The following is an 18,604-nucleotide window of genomic DNA, read 5'->3' as shown; positions in this document are numbered from 1 at the left end:
AGCCGGGACATTGAAAACAGCGCGAGAGGAGAGACAGCCGGGACATTGAAAAGAGCGCGAGAGGTAAGACAGCCGGGACATTGAAAACAGCGCGGGAGGAGAGACAGCCGGGACATTGAAAACAGCGCGAGAGGAGAGACAGCCGGGACATTGAAAAGAGCGCGAGAGGAGGGACAGCCGGGACATTGAAAACAGCGCGAGAGGAGAGACAGCCGGGACATTGAAAACAGCGCGAGAGGAGAGACAGCCGGGACATTGAAAAGAGCGCGAGAGGTAAGACAGCCGGGACATTGAAAACAGCGCGGGAGGAGAGACAGCCAGGACATTGAAAACAGCGCGGGAGGAGAGACAGCCAGGACATTGAAAAGAGCATGAGAGGAGAGACAGCCAGGACATTGAAAAGAGCGCGAGAGGTAAGACAGCCGGGACATTGAAAAGAGCGCAAGAGGTAAGACAGCCGGGACATTCAAAACAGCGCGAGAGGAGAGACAGTCGGGACATTGAAAAGAGCGCGAGAGGCAAGACAGCCGGGACATTCAAAACAGCGCGAGAGGAGAGACAGCCAGGACATTGAAAAGAGCGCGAGAGGAGAGACAGCCAGGACATTGAAAGGAGCGCGAGAGGAGAGACAGCCAGGACATTGAAAACAGCGCGAGAGGAGAGACAGTCGGGACATTGAAAAGAGCGCAAGAGGTAAGACAGCCGGGACATTGAAAACAGCGCGAGAGGTAAGACAGCCGGGACATTGAAAACAGCGCGAGAGGTAAGACAGCCGGGACATTGAAAAGAGCGCAAGAGGTAAGACAGCCGGGACATTCAAAACAGCGCGAGAGGAGAGACAGCCAGGACATTGAAAGGAGCGCGAGAGGAGAGACAGCCGGGACATTGAAAACAGCGCGAGAGGAGAGACAGCCGGGACATTGAAAACAGCGCGAGAGGAGAGACAGCCAGGACATTGAAAACAGCGCGAGAGGAGAGACAGCCGGGACATTGAAAAGAGCGCGAGAGGTAAGACAGCCGGGACATTCAAAACAGCGCGGGAGGAGAGACAGCCAGGACATTGAAAAGAGCGCGAGAGGTAAGACAGCCGGGACATTCAAAACAGCGCGAGAGGAGAGACAGCCAGGACATTGAAAGGAGCGCGAGAGGAGAGACAGCCGGGACATTGAATGGAGCGCGAGAGGAGAGACAGCCGGGACATTGAAAACAGCGCGAGAGGTAAGACAGCCGGGACATTGAAAACAGCGCGAGAGGTAAGACAGCCGGGACATTGAAAACAGCGCAAGAGGTAAGACAGCCGGGACATTCAAAACAGCGCGAGAGGAGAGACAGCCAGGACATTGAAAGGAGCGCGAGAGGAGAGACAGCCAGGACATTGAAAACAGCGCGAGAGGAGAGACAGCCGGGACATTGAAAAGAGCGCGAGAGGTAAGACAGCCGGGACATTGAAAACAGCGCGGGAGGAGAGACAGCCAGGACATTGAAAAGAGCGCGAGAGGAGAGACAGCCGGGACATTGAAAAGAGCGCAAGAGGTAAGACAGCCGGGACATTCAAAACAGCGCGAGAGGAGAGACAGTCGGGACATTGAAAAGAGCGCGAGAGGCAAGACAGCCGGGACATTCAAAACAGCGCGAGAGGAGAGACAGCCAGGACATTGAAAGGAGCGCGAGAGGAGAGACAGCCAGGACATTGAAAACAGCGCGAGAGGAGAGACAGCCGGGACATTGAAAAGAGCGCGAGAGGTAAGACAGCCGGGACATTGAAAACAGCGCGGGAGGAGAGACAGCCAGGACATTGAAAACAGCGCGAGAGGAGAGACAGCCAGGACATTGAAAACAGCGCGAGAGGAGAGACAGCCGGGACATTGAAAAGAGCGCGAGAGGTAAGACAGCCGGGACATTGAAAACAGCGCGGGAGGAGAGACAGCCAGGACATTGAAAAGAGCGCGAGAGGAGAGACAGCCGGGACATTGAAAAGAGCGCAAGGGGTAAGACAGCCGGGACATTCAAAACAGCGCGAGAGGAGAGACAGTCGGGACATTGAAAAGAGCGCGAGAGGCAAGACAGCCGGGACATTCAAAACAGCGCGAGAGGAGAGACAGCCAGGACATTGAAAGGAGCGCGAGAGGAGAGACAGCCGGGACATTGAAAACAGCGCGGGAGGAGAGACAGCCGGGACATTGAAAGGAGCGCGAGAGGAGAGACAGCCAGGACATTGAAAACAGCGCAAGAGGAGAGACAGCCGGGACATTGAAAAGAGCGCGAGAGGTAAGACAGCCGGGACATTGAAAACAGCGCGGGAGGGGACACATTGAGAGCGGCGGGGTGCCAGTGGGAGCAAAGATAATATAAGGCGGGAACCGGAAGTACGACCCGCGGACTTCTGGGAAGGATTTTCTCCTAGCCAATAAATTGTGGTGGAGAGGATACCCGAGACACTACACGTGTAGTGTCTCCCACCCGCCCTCCTCCTCTAACCTAATAATAAGACCCATTGGGGTGAGCAGGTAAGTGCTATATTATATTATTATTTTTTTATTTGTTTTATATTTGTTTACCAGAACTTGGTTGAAATTAAGTGGGATGGCAGGGAAGGTAGTGCAATGTTCCTCCTGCAGGATGTTTGAGGTGAGGGATGCTGTTAGTGTCCCTGCTGATTTTACCTGCAGGAAGTGCAGCCAGCTCCAGCTCCTACAAGACCGAGTTATGGTACTGGAGCTGGAGTTGGATTAACTTCGGATCATTCGGGAGGCAGAGGTGGTCATAGATAGGAGCTTCAGGGAAGTAGTTACACCAAAGACTGGAGATAGATGGGTAACTGTAAGAGGGACTGGGAAGAAGCAGACAGTGCAGGGACCCCCTGCGGTCGTTCCCCTGAGTAACAAGTATACCGTTTTGGATACTTGTGGGGGGGACGACTTACCAGGGGTAAGCCATGGGGTGCGGAACTCTAGCACGGAGTCTGTCCCTGTTGCTCAGAAGGGAAGGGGGGAGAGGAGCAGAGCATTAGTAATTGGGGACTCAATAGTCAGGGGCACAGATAGGAGATTTTGTGGGAGCGAGAGAGACTCACGTTTGGTATGTTGCCTCCCAGGTGCAAGGGTAAGTGATGTCTCGGATCGTGTTTTTCGGGTCCTTAAGGGGGAGGGGGAGCAGCCCCAAGTCGTAGTCCACATTGGCACTAACGACATAGGTAGGAAAGGGGACAAGGATGTCAGGCAGGCCTTTAGGGAGCTAGGATGGAAGCTCAGAGCGAGAACAAACAGAGTTGTTATCTCTGGGTTGTTGCCCGTGCCACGTGATGGTGAGACGAGGAATAGGGAGAGAGAGCAATTAAACACGTGGCTACAGGGATGGTGCAGGCGGGAGGGATTCAGATTTCTGGATAACTGGGGCTCTTTCTGGGGAAGGTGGGACCTCTATAGACAGGATGGTCTACATCTGAACCTAAGGGGCACCAATATCCTGGGGGGGAGATTTGTTAGTACTCTTTGGGGGGGTTTAAACTAATTCAGCAGGGGCATGGGAACCTGGATTGTAGTTTTGGGGTGCGAGAGATTGAGAGTAGAGAGGTCAGGAGCACAGATTTGACTTCGCAGGAAAGCGGCAGTGTTCAGGTAGGTGGTTTGAAGTGTGTCTATTTCAATGCCAGGAGTATACGAAATAAGGTAGGGGAACTGGCAGCATGGGTTGGTACCTGGGACTTCGATGTTGTGGCCATTTCAGAGACATGGATAGAGCAGGGACAGGAATGGTTGTTGCAGGTTCCGGGGTTTAGGTGCTTTAGTAAAGTCAGAGAAGGGGGCAAAAGAGGGGGAGGTGTGGCGCTGCTAGTCAAGGACAGTATTACGGTGGCAGAAAGGGTGCAAGATGGGGACTCTTCTTCCGAGGTAGTATGGGCTGAGGTTAGAAACAGGAAAGGAGAGGTCACCCTGCTGGGAGTTTTCTATAGGCCACCTAATAGTTCTAGAGATGTAGAGGAAAGGATGGCGAAGATGATTCTGGAAAAGAGCGAAAGTAACAGGGTAGTTGTTATGGGAGACTTTAACTTTCCTAATATTGACTGGAAAATATATAGTTCGAGTACATTGGATGGGTCGTTCTTTGTACAATGTGTGCAGGAGGGTTTTCTGACACAATATGTTGACAGGCCAACAAGAGGTGAGGCCACTTTGGATTTGGTTTTGGGTAATGAACCAGGCCAGGTGTTAGATCTGGAGGTAAGTGAACACTTTGGAGACAGTGACCACAATTCGGTGACCTTTACATTAGTTTTTTTTTTTATAAATTTAGATTACCCAATTATTTTTTCCAATTAAGGGGCAATTTAGCGTGGCCAATCCACCTACTCTGCACATTTTTGGGTTGTGGGGGCGAAACCCACGCAGACACGGGGAGAATGTGCAAACTCCACACGGACAGTGACCCAGAGCCGGGATCGAACCTGGGACCTCAGCGCCGTGAGGCGGTTGTGCTAACCACTAGGCCACCGTGGACCTTTACATTAGTGATGGAAAGGGATAAGTATACCCCGCAGGGCAAGAGTTATAGCTGGGGGAAGGGCAATTATGATGCCATTAGACATGACTTAGGATGTGTAGGTTGGAGAAGTAGGCTGCAAGGGTTGGGCACACTGGATATGTGGAGCTTGTTCAAGGGACAGCTATTGCGTGTTCTTGATCAGTACGTACCAGTCAGACAGGGAGGAAAGGGTAGAGCGAGGGAACCGTGGTTTACCAAAGAAGTGGAATCTCTTGTTAAGAGGAAAAAGGAGGCCTATGTGAAGATGAGGCGTGAAGTTTCAGTTGGGGCGCTTGATAGTTACAGGGAAGCGAGGAAGGATCTAAAGAGAGAGCTCAGACGAGCAAGGAGGGGACATGAGAAGTCTTTGGCAGGTAGGATCAAGGAAAACCCAAAAGCTTTCTATAGGTATGTCAGGAATAAAAGAATGACTAGGGTAAGAGTAGGGCCAGTCAAGGACAGTGGTGGGAAGTTGTGTGTGGAGGCTGAGGAGATAAGCGAGATACTAAATGAATACTTTTTGTCAGTATTCACTCAGGAAAAAGATAATATTGTGGAGGAGAATGCTGAGACCCAGGCTATTAGAATAGATGGCATTGAGGTGAGTAGGGAAGAAGTGTTGGCAATTCTGGACAAGGTGAAAATAGATAAGTCCCCGGGGCCTGATGGGATTTATCCTAGGATTCTCTGGGAAGCCAGGGAAGAGATTGCTGAGCCTTTGGCTTTGATTTTTAGGTCATCATTGGCTACAGGAATAGTGCCAGAGGACTGGAGGATAGCAAATGTGGTCCCTTTGTTCAAGAAGGGGAGTAGAGATAACCCCGGTAACTATAGGCCGGTGAGCCTAACATCTGTGGTGGGTAAAGTCTTGGAGAGGATTATAAAAGATACGATTTATAATCATCTAGATAGGAATAATATGATTAGGGATAGTCAGCATGGTTTTGTGAAGGGTAGGTCATGCCTCACAAACCTTATCGAGTTCTTTGAGAAGGTGACTGAACAGGTGGACGAGGGTAAAGCAGTTGATGTGGTGTATATGGATTTCAGTAAAGCGTTTGATAAGGTTCCCCACGGTCGGCTATTGCAGAAAATACGGAGGCTGGGGATTGAGGGTGATTTAGAGATGTGGATCAGAAATTGGCTAGTTGAAAGAAGACAGAGAGTGGTGGTTGATGGGAAATGTTCAGAATGGAGTTCAGTTACGAGTGGCGTACCACAAGGATCTGTTCTGGGGCCGTTGCTGTTTGTCATTTTTATAAATGACCTAGAGGAGGGAGCAGAAGGATGGGTAAGTAAATTTGCAGACGACACTAAAGTCGGTGGAGTTGTAGACAGTGCGGAAGGATGTTGCAGGTTACAGAGGGACATAGATAAGCTGCAGAGCTGGGCTGAGAGGTGGCAAATGGAGTTTAATGTGGAGAAGTGTGAGGTGATTCACTTTGGAAAGAATAACAGGAATGCGGAATATTTGGCTAATGGTAAAATTCTTGGGAGTGTGGATGAGCAGAGGGATCTCGGTGTCCATGTACATAGATCCCTGAAAGTTGCCACCCAGGTTGATAGGGTTGTGAAGATGGCCTATGGTGTGATGGCCTTTATTGGTAGAGGGATTGAGTTCCGGAGCCATGAGGTCATGTTGCAGTTGTACAAAACTCTAGTACGGCCGCATTTGGAGTATTGCGTACAGTTCTGGTCGCCCCATTATAGGAAGGACGTAGAAGCTTTGGAACGGGTGCAGAGGAGATTTACCAGGATGTTGCCTGGCATGGAGGGAAAATCTTATGAGGAAAGGCTGATGGACTTGAGGTTGTTTTCGTTAGAGAGAAGAAGGTTAAGAGGTGACCTAATAGAGGCATACAAAATGATCAGAGGGTTAGATAGGGTGGACAGCGAGAGCCTTCTCCCGCGGATGGAGGTGGCTATCACGAGGGGACATAGCCTTAAATTGAAGGGTAATAGATATAGGACAGAGGTCAGAGGTGGGTTTTTTACGCAAAGAGTGGTGAGGCCGTGGAATGCCCTACCTGCAACAGTAGTGAACTCGCCAACATTGAGGGCATTTAAAAGTTTATTGGATAAGCATATGGATGATAAGGGCATAGTGTAGGTTAGATGGCCTTTAGTTTTTTTCCATGTCGGTGCAACATTGAGGGCCGAAGGGCCTGTACTGCGCTGTATCGTTCTATGTTCTATGTTCTAAATATCAATTGTTTGGACTTACTAATCGGTGTACAGATTTATTACTTTGAACCTGACCTTGATATACTTGTGACGGTGTCGCAATACGGCACCTGGTGACTCAGGGCATAATTACACATACAGAGCCATAGTAGTGTTAAGCACATGGCCTTTAAACGGAGGTGTGTTAATCACACTCCAGTAAAACGAGCAACAGAAGAAATTAGATATAGCTCTTGGGGCTAAAGGAATCAAGGGATTATGGTGGCAAGGCGGGATCAGGGTATTGAACTTGATGATCAGGCATGATAATAATTTTTTTTCCATAAATTTAGAGTACCCAATTCATCTTTCCCAATTAAGGGACAATTTAGTGTCTTCAATCCACCTACCATGCACATCTTTGTGTTGTGGGGGCGAAACCCACGCAAACACGGGGAGAATGTGCAAACTCCACACGGTGACGGACAGTGACTCAGAGCCGGGATCGAACATTGGACCTCGGCGCTGTGAGACTGCAGTGCTAACCACTGTGCCACCGTGCTGCCCTCAGGCATGATCATAATGAATGGTGGAGCAGACTCGAAGGGCCGAATGGCCTCCTTCTGTTTCTATTTTCTATGTATGTTTCTATGTATATTGTTCCAAGTTATATATTCTGGCACCACGATGGCTTACTACAGGCAGCTGATGCTTGCTTTTGGCCTTTTTCTATAGACGGTAGACCCCCAATCCAGATGGTTTCACTAATCATGCCATTCTATGTCTGAAGTGAGGGAACCATATCAGCCCAGTTTCTCCACTACTAATAGCAGTGACCTTTTTAAATAAAGGAAGGTTGCCAAAGAGTAAGACACAGGTACAAGTGAAGGCAAGTTAAAATGAGTCGTAAGTTTTTTTTCAAAAGAGATGATAATGGCACCACTCTATTTAATGCAGCTGTGGGAATATGTAGACAGTATGGTTTGCTGTTTGGACACATTGGCAGTCTGTCCAACCTGATGGACAAACTTGGAAAATTACCAAAACAGGCACTGATATGGGCAGCATGGTAGCACAGTGGTTAGGACTGTTGCTTCACAGTGCCAGGGTCCCAGGTTCGATTCGCTGCTGGGTCACTGTCTGTGCGGAGACTCCACATTCTCCCCGTGTCTGCGTGGGTTTCCTCCGGGTGCTCCGGTTTCCTCCCACCGTCCAAAGACGTGCGGGTTCGGTGGATTGGCTGTGCTAAATTGCCCTCAGTGTCCAAAACAGTTAGGAGGGGTTATAGGGTTATGGGGATAGGGTGGAAGCGAGGGCTTAATTGGGTCGGTGCAGACTCGATGGGTCGATGGCCTCCTTCTGCACTGTATGTTCTATATGGATTCTGCTATTCCATGAGCTCTTGGTTACTCACTGATAACAAAATTAAACGCAATTTCTTTTTTGTTTCCTTGGTTCCAAAAATGTCCTAAATCTTTGGAATATCTCGAAACAATTTAAACCACCTATGCACTGTCATAGAAATCGATACTCACGTTTACAGTGCACCTTTGGGTCGCCATAATATTTATCCTGGCATTCGGAACATGTTTTTCCACCATAGCTATCCTTACACTGACAGTGTCCAGTAAGCTGAAAATATGTAATTGAAACTAGGTTAAAATGAAATGTAAAATGCAAGTTCTTAAGTTGCCAGTTAAATGAGTGTTATGGCAGGTGTGGGGATATTGTTATTTTTAAATGATGAAACAATGGTTCCCTCTGCTGGACAGACAAGCTGTGCCCAACAATTTTCTGTTGCTTCAAAACAAAGACTTGTTCAATGTTTAACATTTTTACACCTGCAATGTTGTTGCATTTTTGATTAAATATGCTTCTTGCCTCGTCGCACTGGTTGCTGGCGGAATTCTGAGGGTCACATAAACAAGGCTCACATCCTTCTCCACTGAGCCAGTTCCAGAAACCCGGAGCACATTTGTCACAGCTGCTCCCGACCACGTATGGTAAGCACGGGCATTGGCCAGTTTCTTGATCACACAAACATATATCTTCGGAAAGACAATGCGCCGTGTCAACTCCATTGCCATTGCAAGCACATTCTGAAATGTAATTTAACAGCGAGGTAGATTAACATAGAACTTGCATTTACCTCGAGTGACTTTCACATTTATTGGATGTCAATAAGTGCTTAGCCATATATACCACTGTTACTATATTGCAAAATGGAGTGATAACCCCTTCATTTCAAACAGGTGAATACTACTATTAATACAGCCAATGGCAGAGCAAAAAACATATTGAGTGCTTAGTGATGGTTTTAAGCTTAAGTATGTTAATAATGCACCATATGGTTCAGGAAGGGTGGTGCAGTGGGAGTGTTACTCGTTTATCCAGATTCCAGAAGAATGCTCCAAATATGAGATCAAGCTCCACCACCATAGTTGGGGAATTTAAATTCATTAAATTAATACTTTGGAATGAAAAAGCCTGGGCTGGGTTCTCCGATTTGAAGACTAAATGCTGACGCCAGCGTGGGAACAGTGGCGTTTTACGCTCGAAAAAACGGTGCAAAAGCTGCACCGATCCTCCGTTTGGTTGAGGGGGTGGAGGGGGGGGGGGGGTGGGCAAGGAGGCACGCAGCGTAAAGCCCCCAGCTTTAGCTGCGGATTACAACGGAGAAATGCTGGGCTGCACACGGCGGCAGCCTGCTGCGGCCAAGCCATGCAATCTGGCGCCACCCACGCATGGACCCGGCCTGCCAAAAACTGGCGGCCTTTGACCAGGCCCGCCACCCTCGGACTCCCCCCTCCAGTCTCCCAGTGCTCACCGAAGTCCTCCCTGCCCGCGCGCGGAAGCCTCCCCCCCCCGGCCCCTGACTGTGGCGGTGCTGGAATCAGTCCGCAGCCGCCACGCCGGGTTCCCGAAAAAAAATAGGTTAAGGTTCCACGCCATCGGCAACTCAGCCCCTCGGGGGCGGAACATAGGAGAGGGCCGCAGGCCGTCCTGAGGCTGTCCCAACGCTGTTTTGGAGGGGGCGGAGCATCGCAAAAGCAGTGCCGTCCCCCATTTCGGCACCAACAGGGATTCTCTGGCAGATCGGCGAACGTGATTTTGGCGTCAGCGACTGGAGGATCTCGCCCCTAGTTTCTGTAACGATGATCATGAAACTACCAAATTGCTTAATTGCGTCATTAATTGAAATCAGCGAAGGAAATCTACCACCTTTCCCCTGCCTGACCGACATGTGTCCAGAAATGTACAGGTTAGGTGCTGGACTCTTACATGCCCTCCGAAATGGCCTAGAAAGCCGCTCAGTTATGTCACATTGCTCCAACTGGATGGATCGCTCCGCATTAATTTTGGCAACGGAAATATCAATGGCGCACCCTACCTCATCCATCCTGTTAAGTCCTCTTCGCTAACTTCTATGCTTGTGCCGAATGTCAAGCAACATGCTGATTAGTAATTGATGCTAGCCCTCATCATCATCTTTTCAATGGTAATTAGGCCGGGGTGATTGAGGGTGGCATGCTGGCACAGTGGTTAGCACTGCAACCCCACAGCGCCAGGGTCCGAAGTTCAATTCCAGCCTGGGTGACTGTGTGGAGTTTGCACTTTCTCCCCGTGTCTGCGTGGGTTTCCTTCGGGTGCTCCGGTTTCCTCCCGCAGTCCAAAGATGTGCAGATTAGGTGGATTGGCCATGCTAAATTGCCCCTTAGTGTCCAGAAATGTACAGGTTAGGTGGGGTTACAGGGATAGGGCCAAGGTAGGGTGCTCTTTCAGGGGGTCGGTGCAGACTCGATGGGTTCAATGGCCTCCTTCTGCACTGTAGAGATTTCATGATTCTAACAAATGCTGGTTTTGTTGTTGAAGCTCATAGCAAATGAACAAGTTACAAAAAAGGAAGGCCTTTGCTAACTTTGTCATTCTAAGCAAAGAGGCATTTTTAAACTTACTACGGCAACCATTATCAATAATGTACACAGTAAAGAAAATGCATTGTGTTCATTCCTTGAAATGGACGTGCCAAGAAAACAAAAAAATGGGATAATTGCATTTCAAATGTTGACAATCTAACTGGCTATTGTGTAGTTTATTACAGTGGTGGTGATGATTCTCTCAGATTTCCCTGTGTTACATGGTTTAGTGATGGGGACCATATTTCACAAGATGAATATCACAAATATAACTGAAGAACTGAATGCATAGTTTGGATAAGACTTGTGGCAGGTTACCAGTTTTATGACTAGGTACCTTATAGCAGAATAACATTGACAAATCTAATTTCAATCCTGCTTTTAACCTAGAAATGCTGAATTTCTGCATCTTAAAACACTTCTATTTTTCACTGCATTGTACTGTCGGCCTACAGTAATTGATTATTGTTGGTGTTGGGTTCCTTTTACATGGAAAGAAACGACCACTATACATTTGAAAACATTCTCCATGTTGCTATTTATTTTTGAAACAGATCTTTTTCCGTTGAACAAAGAAAATTAAGATGGCTGCTACAAGCCACCTGATCGCTGAGTTGGCCCTCTGCCTGGGAGCTATCCCCAGGACTTTCTCAGTTTCTGGAACATCATACCTTGTTACGCCTAGAGAGCCAACAGACTCACATCACACCTGGGACAGTTCAGAACAATTGCAAAGAGAACTACAGATATGTCATTTCCATTTGAGAAGCCAACCTTGCTGACAGAGTCTACTGAGACAATGGCTTCCCAAATGCCAGACCTCAACATAAATTGCACCTCTTTCGACAACTAATGACTGAGACATTATCAGTATGAGCACTGAAATCAAGTTCAGATGCTGGATAAACATTCCTTTTGAAGTCATGTGAGTAGGAACGTCACATGACCCAACCTTCTGGACAGCTTAATAATAGATCTTTAGATTTATGGTTGTTTAGGATTATAGGGGAAACAGATGCTTTTGGGTTTCCTGTCTTCGAAGGACTATGGGCTTACTGTTAATTTGCCAAAATATAAGATTGTTCTTTGTGGTGTTTCATTATCTTTCCTCTGCTTTAATAAATATTTTTATTGTTGTCTAATGAAAGAGAGGTTCAAATTCTTGCTGTTTCTGCAAATGTTTCTCACTAATATCAAAAAAAAATACACCACATAGAACCAGTGTTTCAGGTTGGGACACTCGCGCACAAAACATTAGCGGGGTTTCGTAACAAATCTGACTTTGGAACTCTGGAACTCAGGTAAACAATATTTATTTTTCTGTGGTCCTGGTATTGTAGATTATCGTAGAATTTACAGTGCAGAAGGAGGCCATTCGGCCCATCGAGTCTGCACCGACTCTTGGAAAGAGAACCGTACCCAAAGTCAACACCTCCACCCTATCCCCATAACCCAGTAACCCAGCCTAACACTAAGGGCAATTTTGGACACTAAGGGCAATTTATTATGGCCAATCCACCTAACCTGCACATCTTTGGACTGTGGGAGGAAACCGGAGCACCCGGAGGAAAGACTCTGCACAGACAGTGACCCAAGCCGGAATCGAACCTGGGACCCTGGAGCTGTGAAGCAACTGTGCTATCCACAATGCTACGTGCTGCCCCACCTCCTATTCACTATTTCTCCCTTTACTGTGTGACGCTGCACATACTTTTCCCAGGTTTTGACTGTGTAAACTAAAATAACAGATCATAGAATTTACAGTGCAGAAGGAGGCCATTCGGGCTATTGAGTCTACACCAGCCTTTGGAAAGAGCACCCTATTGAAGCCCAATTCTCCACCCTATCCCCGTAACCCATTAACCACACCTAATCTTTTTGGACACTAAGGGCAGTTTAGCATGGCCAATCCACCATGCAGACACGGGGAGAACGAGCAGACTCCGCACAGACAGTGACCCAAGCCGGGAATCGAACCTGGCAAGCTGGAGCTGTGAAGCAACAATGCTAACCACTGTGTAACCATGCCGCCCTATTCTGAGTTAATCATAACTTGAGTTTGTTATGAATTAATAATAAAATTTAACTGAGGAGGTTGGGAAAACACACCGCCGCTTAATCCTTAAATGCTAATTCAAACACCTTCTGCTCATGGGCAGGTGGTAAGAGGCAATCAGTGCATTTTGAACTGGATTTCCTGACTGCAAGGCTAGTTACACAGGAATCAGTCAATATCCACTCCAATGCATAGGCTGCAAATATACTCGTGAAACTCCACTCTGAAGCTGCCTTCGGATATATTGAGCGCTGAATTGAGCACATGCACAATCTTACTAAAATGATTAACCTCGCCAGGATCTTACGTCTACAGTCCTTGTTCACAGCAGATCCGTAATATCCTGGCTTGCAGAACTGGCAGTTCGGTCCATTGCTATTATACAGGCATTTCAAACACACGCCCGTCTGCTGGTCACATGACTCTGGATCTCTCCCGTCTATGTTATTGTTACAGTTGCAAGGCAAACAGCCGCCTCCAATCCCTGTCAGAATTCCATAGAATCCAGGGGAACATCTCTCACAGTGCATTCCTGAATAGAAAAAACAGTTTTAATAGAAGTGCCGTTCCACTGCTGAACCAATGTAATTGAGCGATTATTATTATTATTATTATATGTCAGGTGAATCACAGATTAAATACAGCAAATAGAAATCCAACAAACTTTGTAGGCCCGTGAAAAATAATAAGTTAGCCGTCAAATCATACTTTGTGTCCCTTGCCATCACAATCACCTTCCATCCCACAACTCCTCCCTCCATTGCATTTGCTACTTTCTGATCTTGGGGATTCTGGAGTCACTGCAGAGAACCAATTTAGTAGAATGCAGGTTGGAAGTGGGATTGTAACTGTAGTGCCAACTGTCTGACTCACACTCGAGTTGAGTGTGAATTTACCCCTATTTCTATCATTTCACAGAGAGTTTTGAAAAATAAATATTTTTATTCAAAAAGTTGCAGAACAAATTATCACCATACAGCTCGTGAACATCTATTTCACAGATGGTTAAAATTGAACATCATCATTTTATCTATAATTTTGAACACTTTATTGATACATAGAAGATAGATACATACATAGAAGAAAGGAGCAGAGGCGAAAGCTTTGGGCCTTAACTACTGAAGCTAATGATCAATTGACTAAAATTTGTGATGTTCAAGAGGCTGGGATTGGAGGACCACAGATATCTCAGGGGGTTGTGGGCAACATACACACTAATTTGCTTTTTGGAGTGTGTGGTAACTTAAGGGACCAACTTTTGCATAGCCTGGACAATTTAGAGGCAGGATTGATTGTAGGGCTGGGGAAGATTACAGAGATAATGAAGGTTGAGGTGGAGGGATTCACAAACATGGTGAGAATTTTAAGATCAAACCTTTATTTGGATGACTTCAAATTTCTGGAGAGTAGAACATGAGAGCTAAGGGTGCAGAGAAATAGTCAAGTCTAGAGGTAAAAATGGAAAAATGAGGGTTTCAGCCACGAATGGGCTGAGATGAGGCAGAGTCACACAATTACAGAGTTAAGAGGTTTGAAATAGACAGTCTTGCTAATATCACAGACATATGGTCAGAGCTCCTCTCTGGAGCCAAATATGACACCAAGTTAGCTAACAGTCTGGCTTAGCCTCTGGCAGTTGGCAGGGAGAGGATGGAATTGGTGGCTAGAGAATGGAATTTGTTCTGGAGACTGAAGATAATGGCCGGGATTCTCCGAAATCCCGGCAAAGTGTTGACGCCGGCATTAAAACCAGCGCGAGCGACGCTGGCATCAACGGGCCTCCAGGCCCAGTTATTCTCCCCGTCCGTGGGGGCTAGAATGGCGCCGAAGTGCTGTGCGCTGCTCCGGTGCCGAAAGCTAGCCCACCACGATCGGTGCGGGCCTGTGCATGATGTCATGTGCATGCCTGTGCCACTGCCGTCTCCACGCTGGCCTGCGGGCAACATGGCAGAGCCCTAAAGGGGCCCAGTGCGGAGGAACATAGGCCTCCCCCCGGAATTAGTGTGCCCACCGATTGGTTGCCCCCGATCACGGGCCTGGCCACCTTGGAGGCCCCCCCCAGAGTTGGCACACCCACCCCCGCGCCAGGATGACCCCCGCAGCCAGAATGCCGAGGTCCTGCTGGGTAGGACCATATGCAAACGATGCCGGCGGGACTTGGAGAATCCCGGCCAATAGCTTTGAAGACATCACCCCCAATAACAGAGTGTGACTTATTTTGTCGACGTATTTGCGGAAAATCTCTATTCTACATTTTAATGAGAAGTCACACCAAGAACTAGACCACGTCCTCACTCCCTTTTCAATAAATATTCACACCAATGTGAATTTCTGTCAAGTGGAAGTCAGAGAAAGGTGTCAAAATTCAACTTCACTTTTTGTGATAATACTATTTTTTTTTAACCAACTGGACAGAGACTTGCCGGGCATAAGTAATGTAGAACCCAGTATTTATCATAAGCTGAAAGACCTTGGCAGGACACCCGATTGTAAAGCCAGTTGAGAACTGACCAAACTCAATGACAGTGGGTCTGACTGTAGAATCAATAATGAAACACTGCAAAGTAATTATCTTGCAGAAGCTACTCAATGATATATTTAGTGAGACATTACGTACAAGAGTTACAAAGTGCTGTAACTAAACCATTTAGACCACAAGGCCCATTTTAATTTGCAGGGGTCACCTGACATTGGTAGGAACATAGGTACAGGAGTAGGCCGTTCAGCCTCTCAAGCCTGCTCCACCATTCAACCTTGATCAAGGCCGATCTGTGGCCTAACGCCTTATACCAGCCTTTGGCCCATATCCCTTAATAGTTCTGCTCACCAAATATTTATCTATAGGAAAGCTACATTTGGCCTCAGTGCCTTGAGTCTCATGCCAGCTAAGATCCTTGTTCTTGATCATTAATTAATGAATCTTGTTCAAAAATACACATGTGGACATTGAGTACAGCTCAACTGTGGCCACATAACTTTCTGATAATTAAGTGAAAATGTCACATTCTTAAGGTGTGTAAGTCCCTGTGGAACTCAGAATGGCTCAGGTAATTTGTGAGATGAAAAACTGCATCTTATAAGTCCCTGACAGAAGGCTTTTAAGGCAGTTAAACTGTCTACTGTTAGCTAGAACTCACTATGAATAATATTCTCACCTGTATGGCCATCAAGGCAGTTGCAAACTACTTGTACTGTTCGCGGATCTGCATGACAAGAATGAGCAAAATAGCGTCCACTGTTTGGAATGTCAGGACACTGACATGGTCGACAAGGTTCATTTAAATGTGGATTTCCAAAGTAACCTTCACTACAGCTGCAGAGCAGAAATGTAGTTTTAAATCATGAGTGGGGGGATTAGGAACATTTGAAAACATCCACAGTAGCTGTTAGTTGATTGTTAATATGTCGAAGAACAGGGATAAAATAAAATTAATGCCGATCTATCAGGACTGGCTGGCTAATGTTCCCAGCAAACTTAAAAAAAATAAATTTAGAGAAGTCAATTCATTTTTTCCCCAATTAAGGGGCCATTTAGCATGGCCAATCCACCTACCCTGCACATCTTTGGGTTGTGGGGGCGAAACCCGTGCAAACACAGGGAGAATGTGCAAACTCATCACAGACGGTGACCCTGAGACAGCAACTGCGCCACCGTGCTGCCCATTAGAACATAGAACATAGAACAGTACAGCACAGAACAGGCCCTTCGGCCCTCGATGTTGTGCCGAGCAATGATCACTCTACTCAAACCCACGTATCCACCCTATACCCGTAACCCAACAACCCCCCCCTTAACCTTACTTATTAGGACACTAAGGGCAATTTAGCCTGGCCAATCCACCTAACCCGCACATCTTTGGACTGTGGGAGGAAACCGGAGCACCCGGAGGAAACCCACGCACACACGGGGAGGACGTGCAGACTCCACACAGACAGTGACCCAGCCGGGAATCGAACCTGGGACCCTGGAGCTGTGAAGCATTTATGCCCATTCTCAGGAAACTTGAACAGTTTTAAAAAGAAAAGCGTGGGGTGGAATCTTGGCCGTGGGGGCAGACATGGACGATGCAGTGAGCCGTTCAAAAGTCCACTGATTTTGGCGGAAGCAGGAAATCCAGTGGGAGGAGCTGTAATGTTACGCCACTGGTGGCAGCAAACAGTCTTGAAAATGTTCGCAGAATGAAGCTCAGTTCAATGGGACACTTTCAAAAAACAAACTTAGAGTACCCAATTCATTTTTTTTCAATTAAGGGGCAATTTAGTGTGGCTAGTCCACCTTTCCTGCACATCTCTGGGTTGTGGGAGCAAGACCCACGCAGGCGCGGGGAGAATGTGCACACTCCACACGAGCAGTGACCCGGGGCCAGGGTTGAACCCAGGTCCTCAGCGCTGTGAGGCAGCAGTGCTAACCACATCACAGACCCCCATCACAGACCCCCAATAGAGACCCCGAACAGAGATGTCTAACAGAGCCCTCCTCGTGTCAGAGAACCCCCATAACAGAGAATCCCCCACGAGAGAGTGCCCCATAACAGAGAATTCTCCTATATCATAGATCTCCCATGACAGAGACCCCCATATCAGAGACCCACCTATATCCAAGAAGCCATTATATCAGAGAAGCCCCCCCACCCCCCCCCCCCAATTAACAGAGACCGCCCCATCAGACACCCCTGCCTAGAAGCTAAAGTGCAGTCCAGACAGAAATCGTGGAAACATCACTGCTTTTTCCCTCATCTGTGCCCTACACCTGTTGCCTCAGACAGATGTCCAGAAAGCAGTAGCTGTAACCTCATAGAAAGCCAAAACCACATCACAAAGCTTTAAACCGCAATGTTTATAAACATCTAGAAGTTGAATGCTTTCACTTCCTCTTTTTATCAGCAGAAAGCACTTAAATGCTTTTGATGTAATCAATCATAGCGAGATGCTTATAAACATTACAGTCAGGCTCACAACAGTCTACTTGAGATGCATTCAAGCGTGAAAGGAAATAAAAATAAATAATCTGGACACCTGACTGGAAGCAGTCAATTACAGCCTACTAAAAGCTACCTCTCATTGATGCCATGCATATGAAAGGATCTTATGGGGTTTAAAGCCTTGTGGTGTGGGTTTGGCTTTCTATGAAGTTACAGCTGCTGCATTCTGGAGGGAGGAGGCGTTAGTGACAGGCGAGGAACAGGTGAGTGAAAAGGCAATGATTCTTTTCACTGTTTCTCCCTGAACTGCTCTTTAGCTTCCAGGCAGGGTTGATTGATGGGTGGTACGGGGAGTCTCTGTTAAGAGGCTGTCTCTATTATGGAAGGGTTTATGTTATTCGCTTTTCTAATATAGGGGATTCTCTGTTTCGGGGACCTCTGATATGGGAGATCCTCTGATGGGGGGGGGGTCGCTGATATGGGGGGTGTCTGGTGGGGGAGGTCATGGGAGGGTCAGGTCACCCTCACGCGAGTGTACACTGGGGGGGGGGGGTTGACCCAGCAATTCCTATGGTGGGGATGGGTGGGAGGATGTCCCTACCTGTCAACGGAGGGGTTCAGAATTTGCATTGTTGTCGGGCGGTGGGCCAGCCATTGGCCGCCCACTTAAAATTGCGGCCTAATCATGGTATTTGTGATGGAGTCCCTCACGATCTCTGCCCTGCAAAAATTTGCAAGGGTAGAGAATCGCTTTTGGGTGCTGCTCCTAGCACCAGTGCAAACCAGACGCAACTGAGCTCCAGTGTGCGAACATAGGGCGCAATTCACCCCCCCCCCCCCACAACGGGTGGGAGAATCGCGAGGGTGCCGGGGGACTCCTGCCATGCCGTCCCTGCACCCGCACGAGATTCTCTCACCCCCCCAAACCGGCCCGGCGAGATTTATGGCAGGCCGCTCGGAGAATCGCCGCTCGCCGTTTGTAACAGGCGAGCGGCGATTCTCTGGCCTGGATGGGCCGAGCGGCC

At 47.7% G+C, this 18,604-nt stretch overlaps 1 protein-coding gene across 1 annotated transcript in view; it reads right to left on the bottom strand.

Moving 5' to 3' along the window:
- The window catches only part of LOC119973347 (laminin subunit beta-4-like), a 163,850-nt gene that overhangs the window by 62,232 nt on the left and 83,014 nt on the right, over window positions 1–18,604 (bottom strand). The window contains 4 exon segments of the mRNA XM_038811282.1: window positions 8,220–8,316; window positions 8,566–8,783; window positions 12,965–13,189; window positions 15,813–15,970. Coding sequence (XP_038667210.1) covers window positions 8,220–8,316; window positions 8,566–8,783; window positions 12,965–13,189; window positions 15,813–15,970 — 698 coding nt within the window.

This window comes from Scyliorhinus canicula, chromosome 11 (genome assembly GCF_902713615.1).
Source record: "Scyliorhinus canicula chromosome 11, sScyCan1.1, whole genome shotgun sequence".
NCBI classification, from domain to species: domain Eukaryota; kingdom Metazoa; phylum Chordata; class Chondrichthyes; order Carcharhiniformes; family Scyliorhinidae; genus Scyliorhinus; species Scyliorhinus canicula.
Note: the sequence above shows the minus strand (reverse complement) of the source record. Positions and strands in the feature narration are given on the sequence as shown.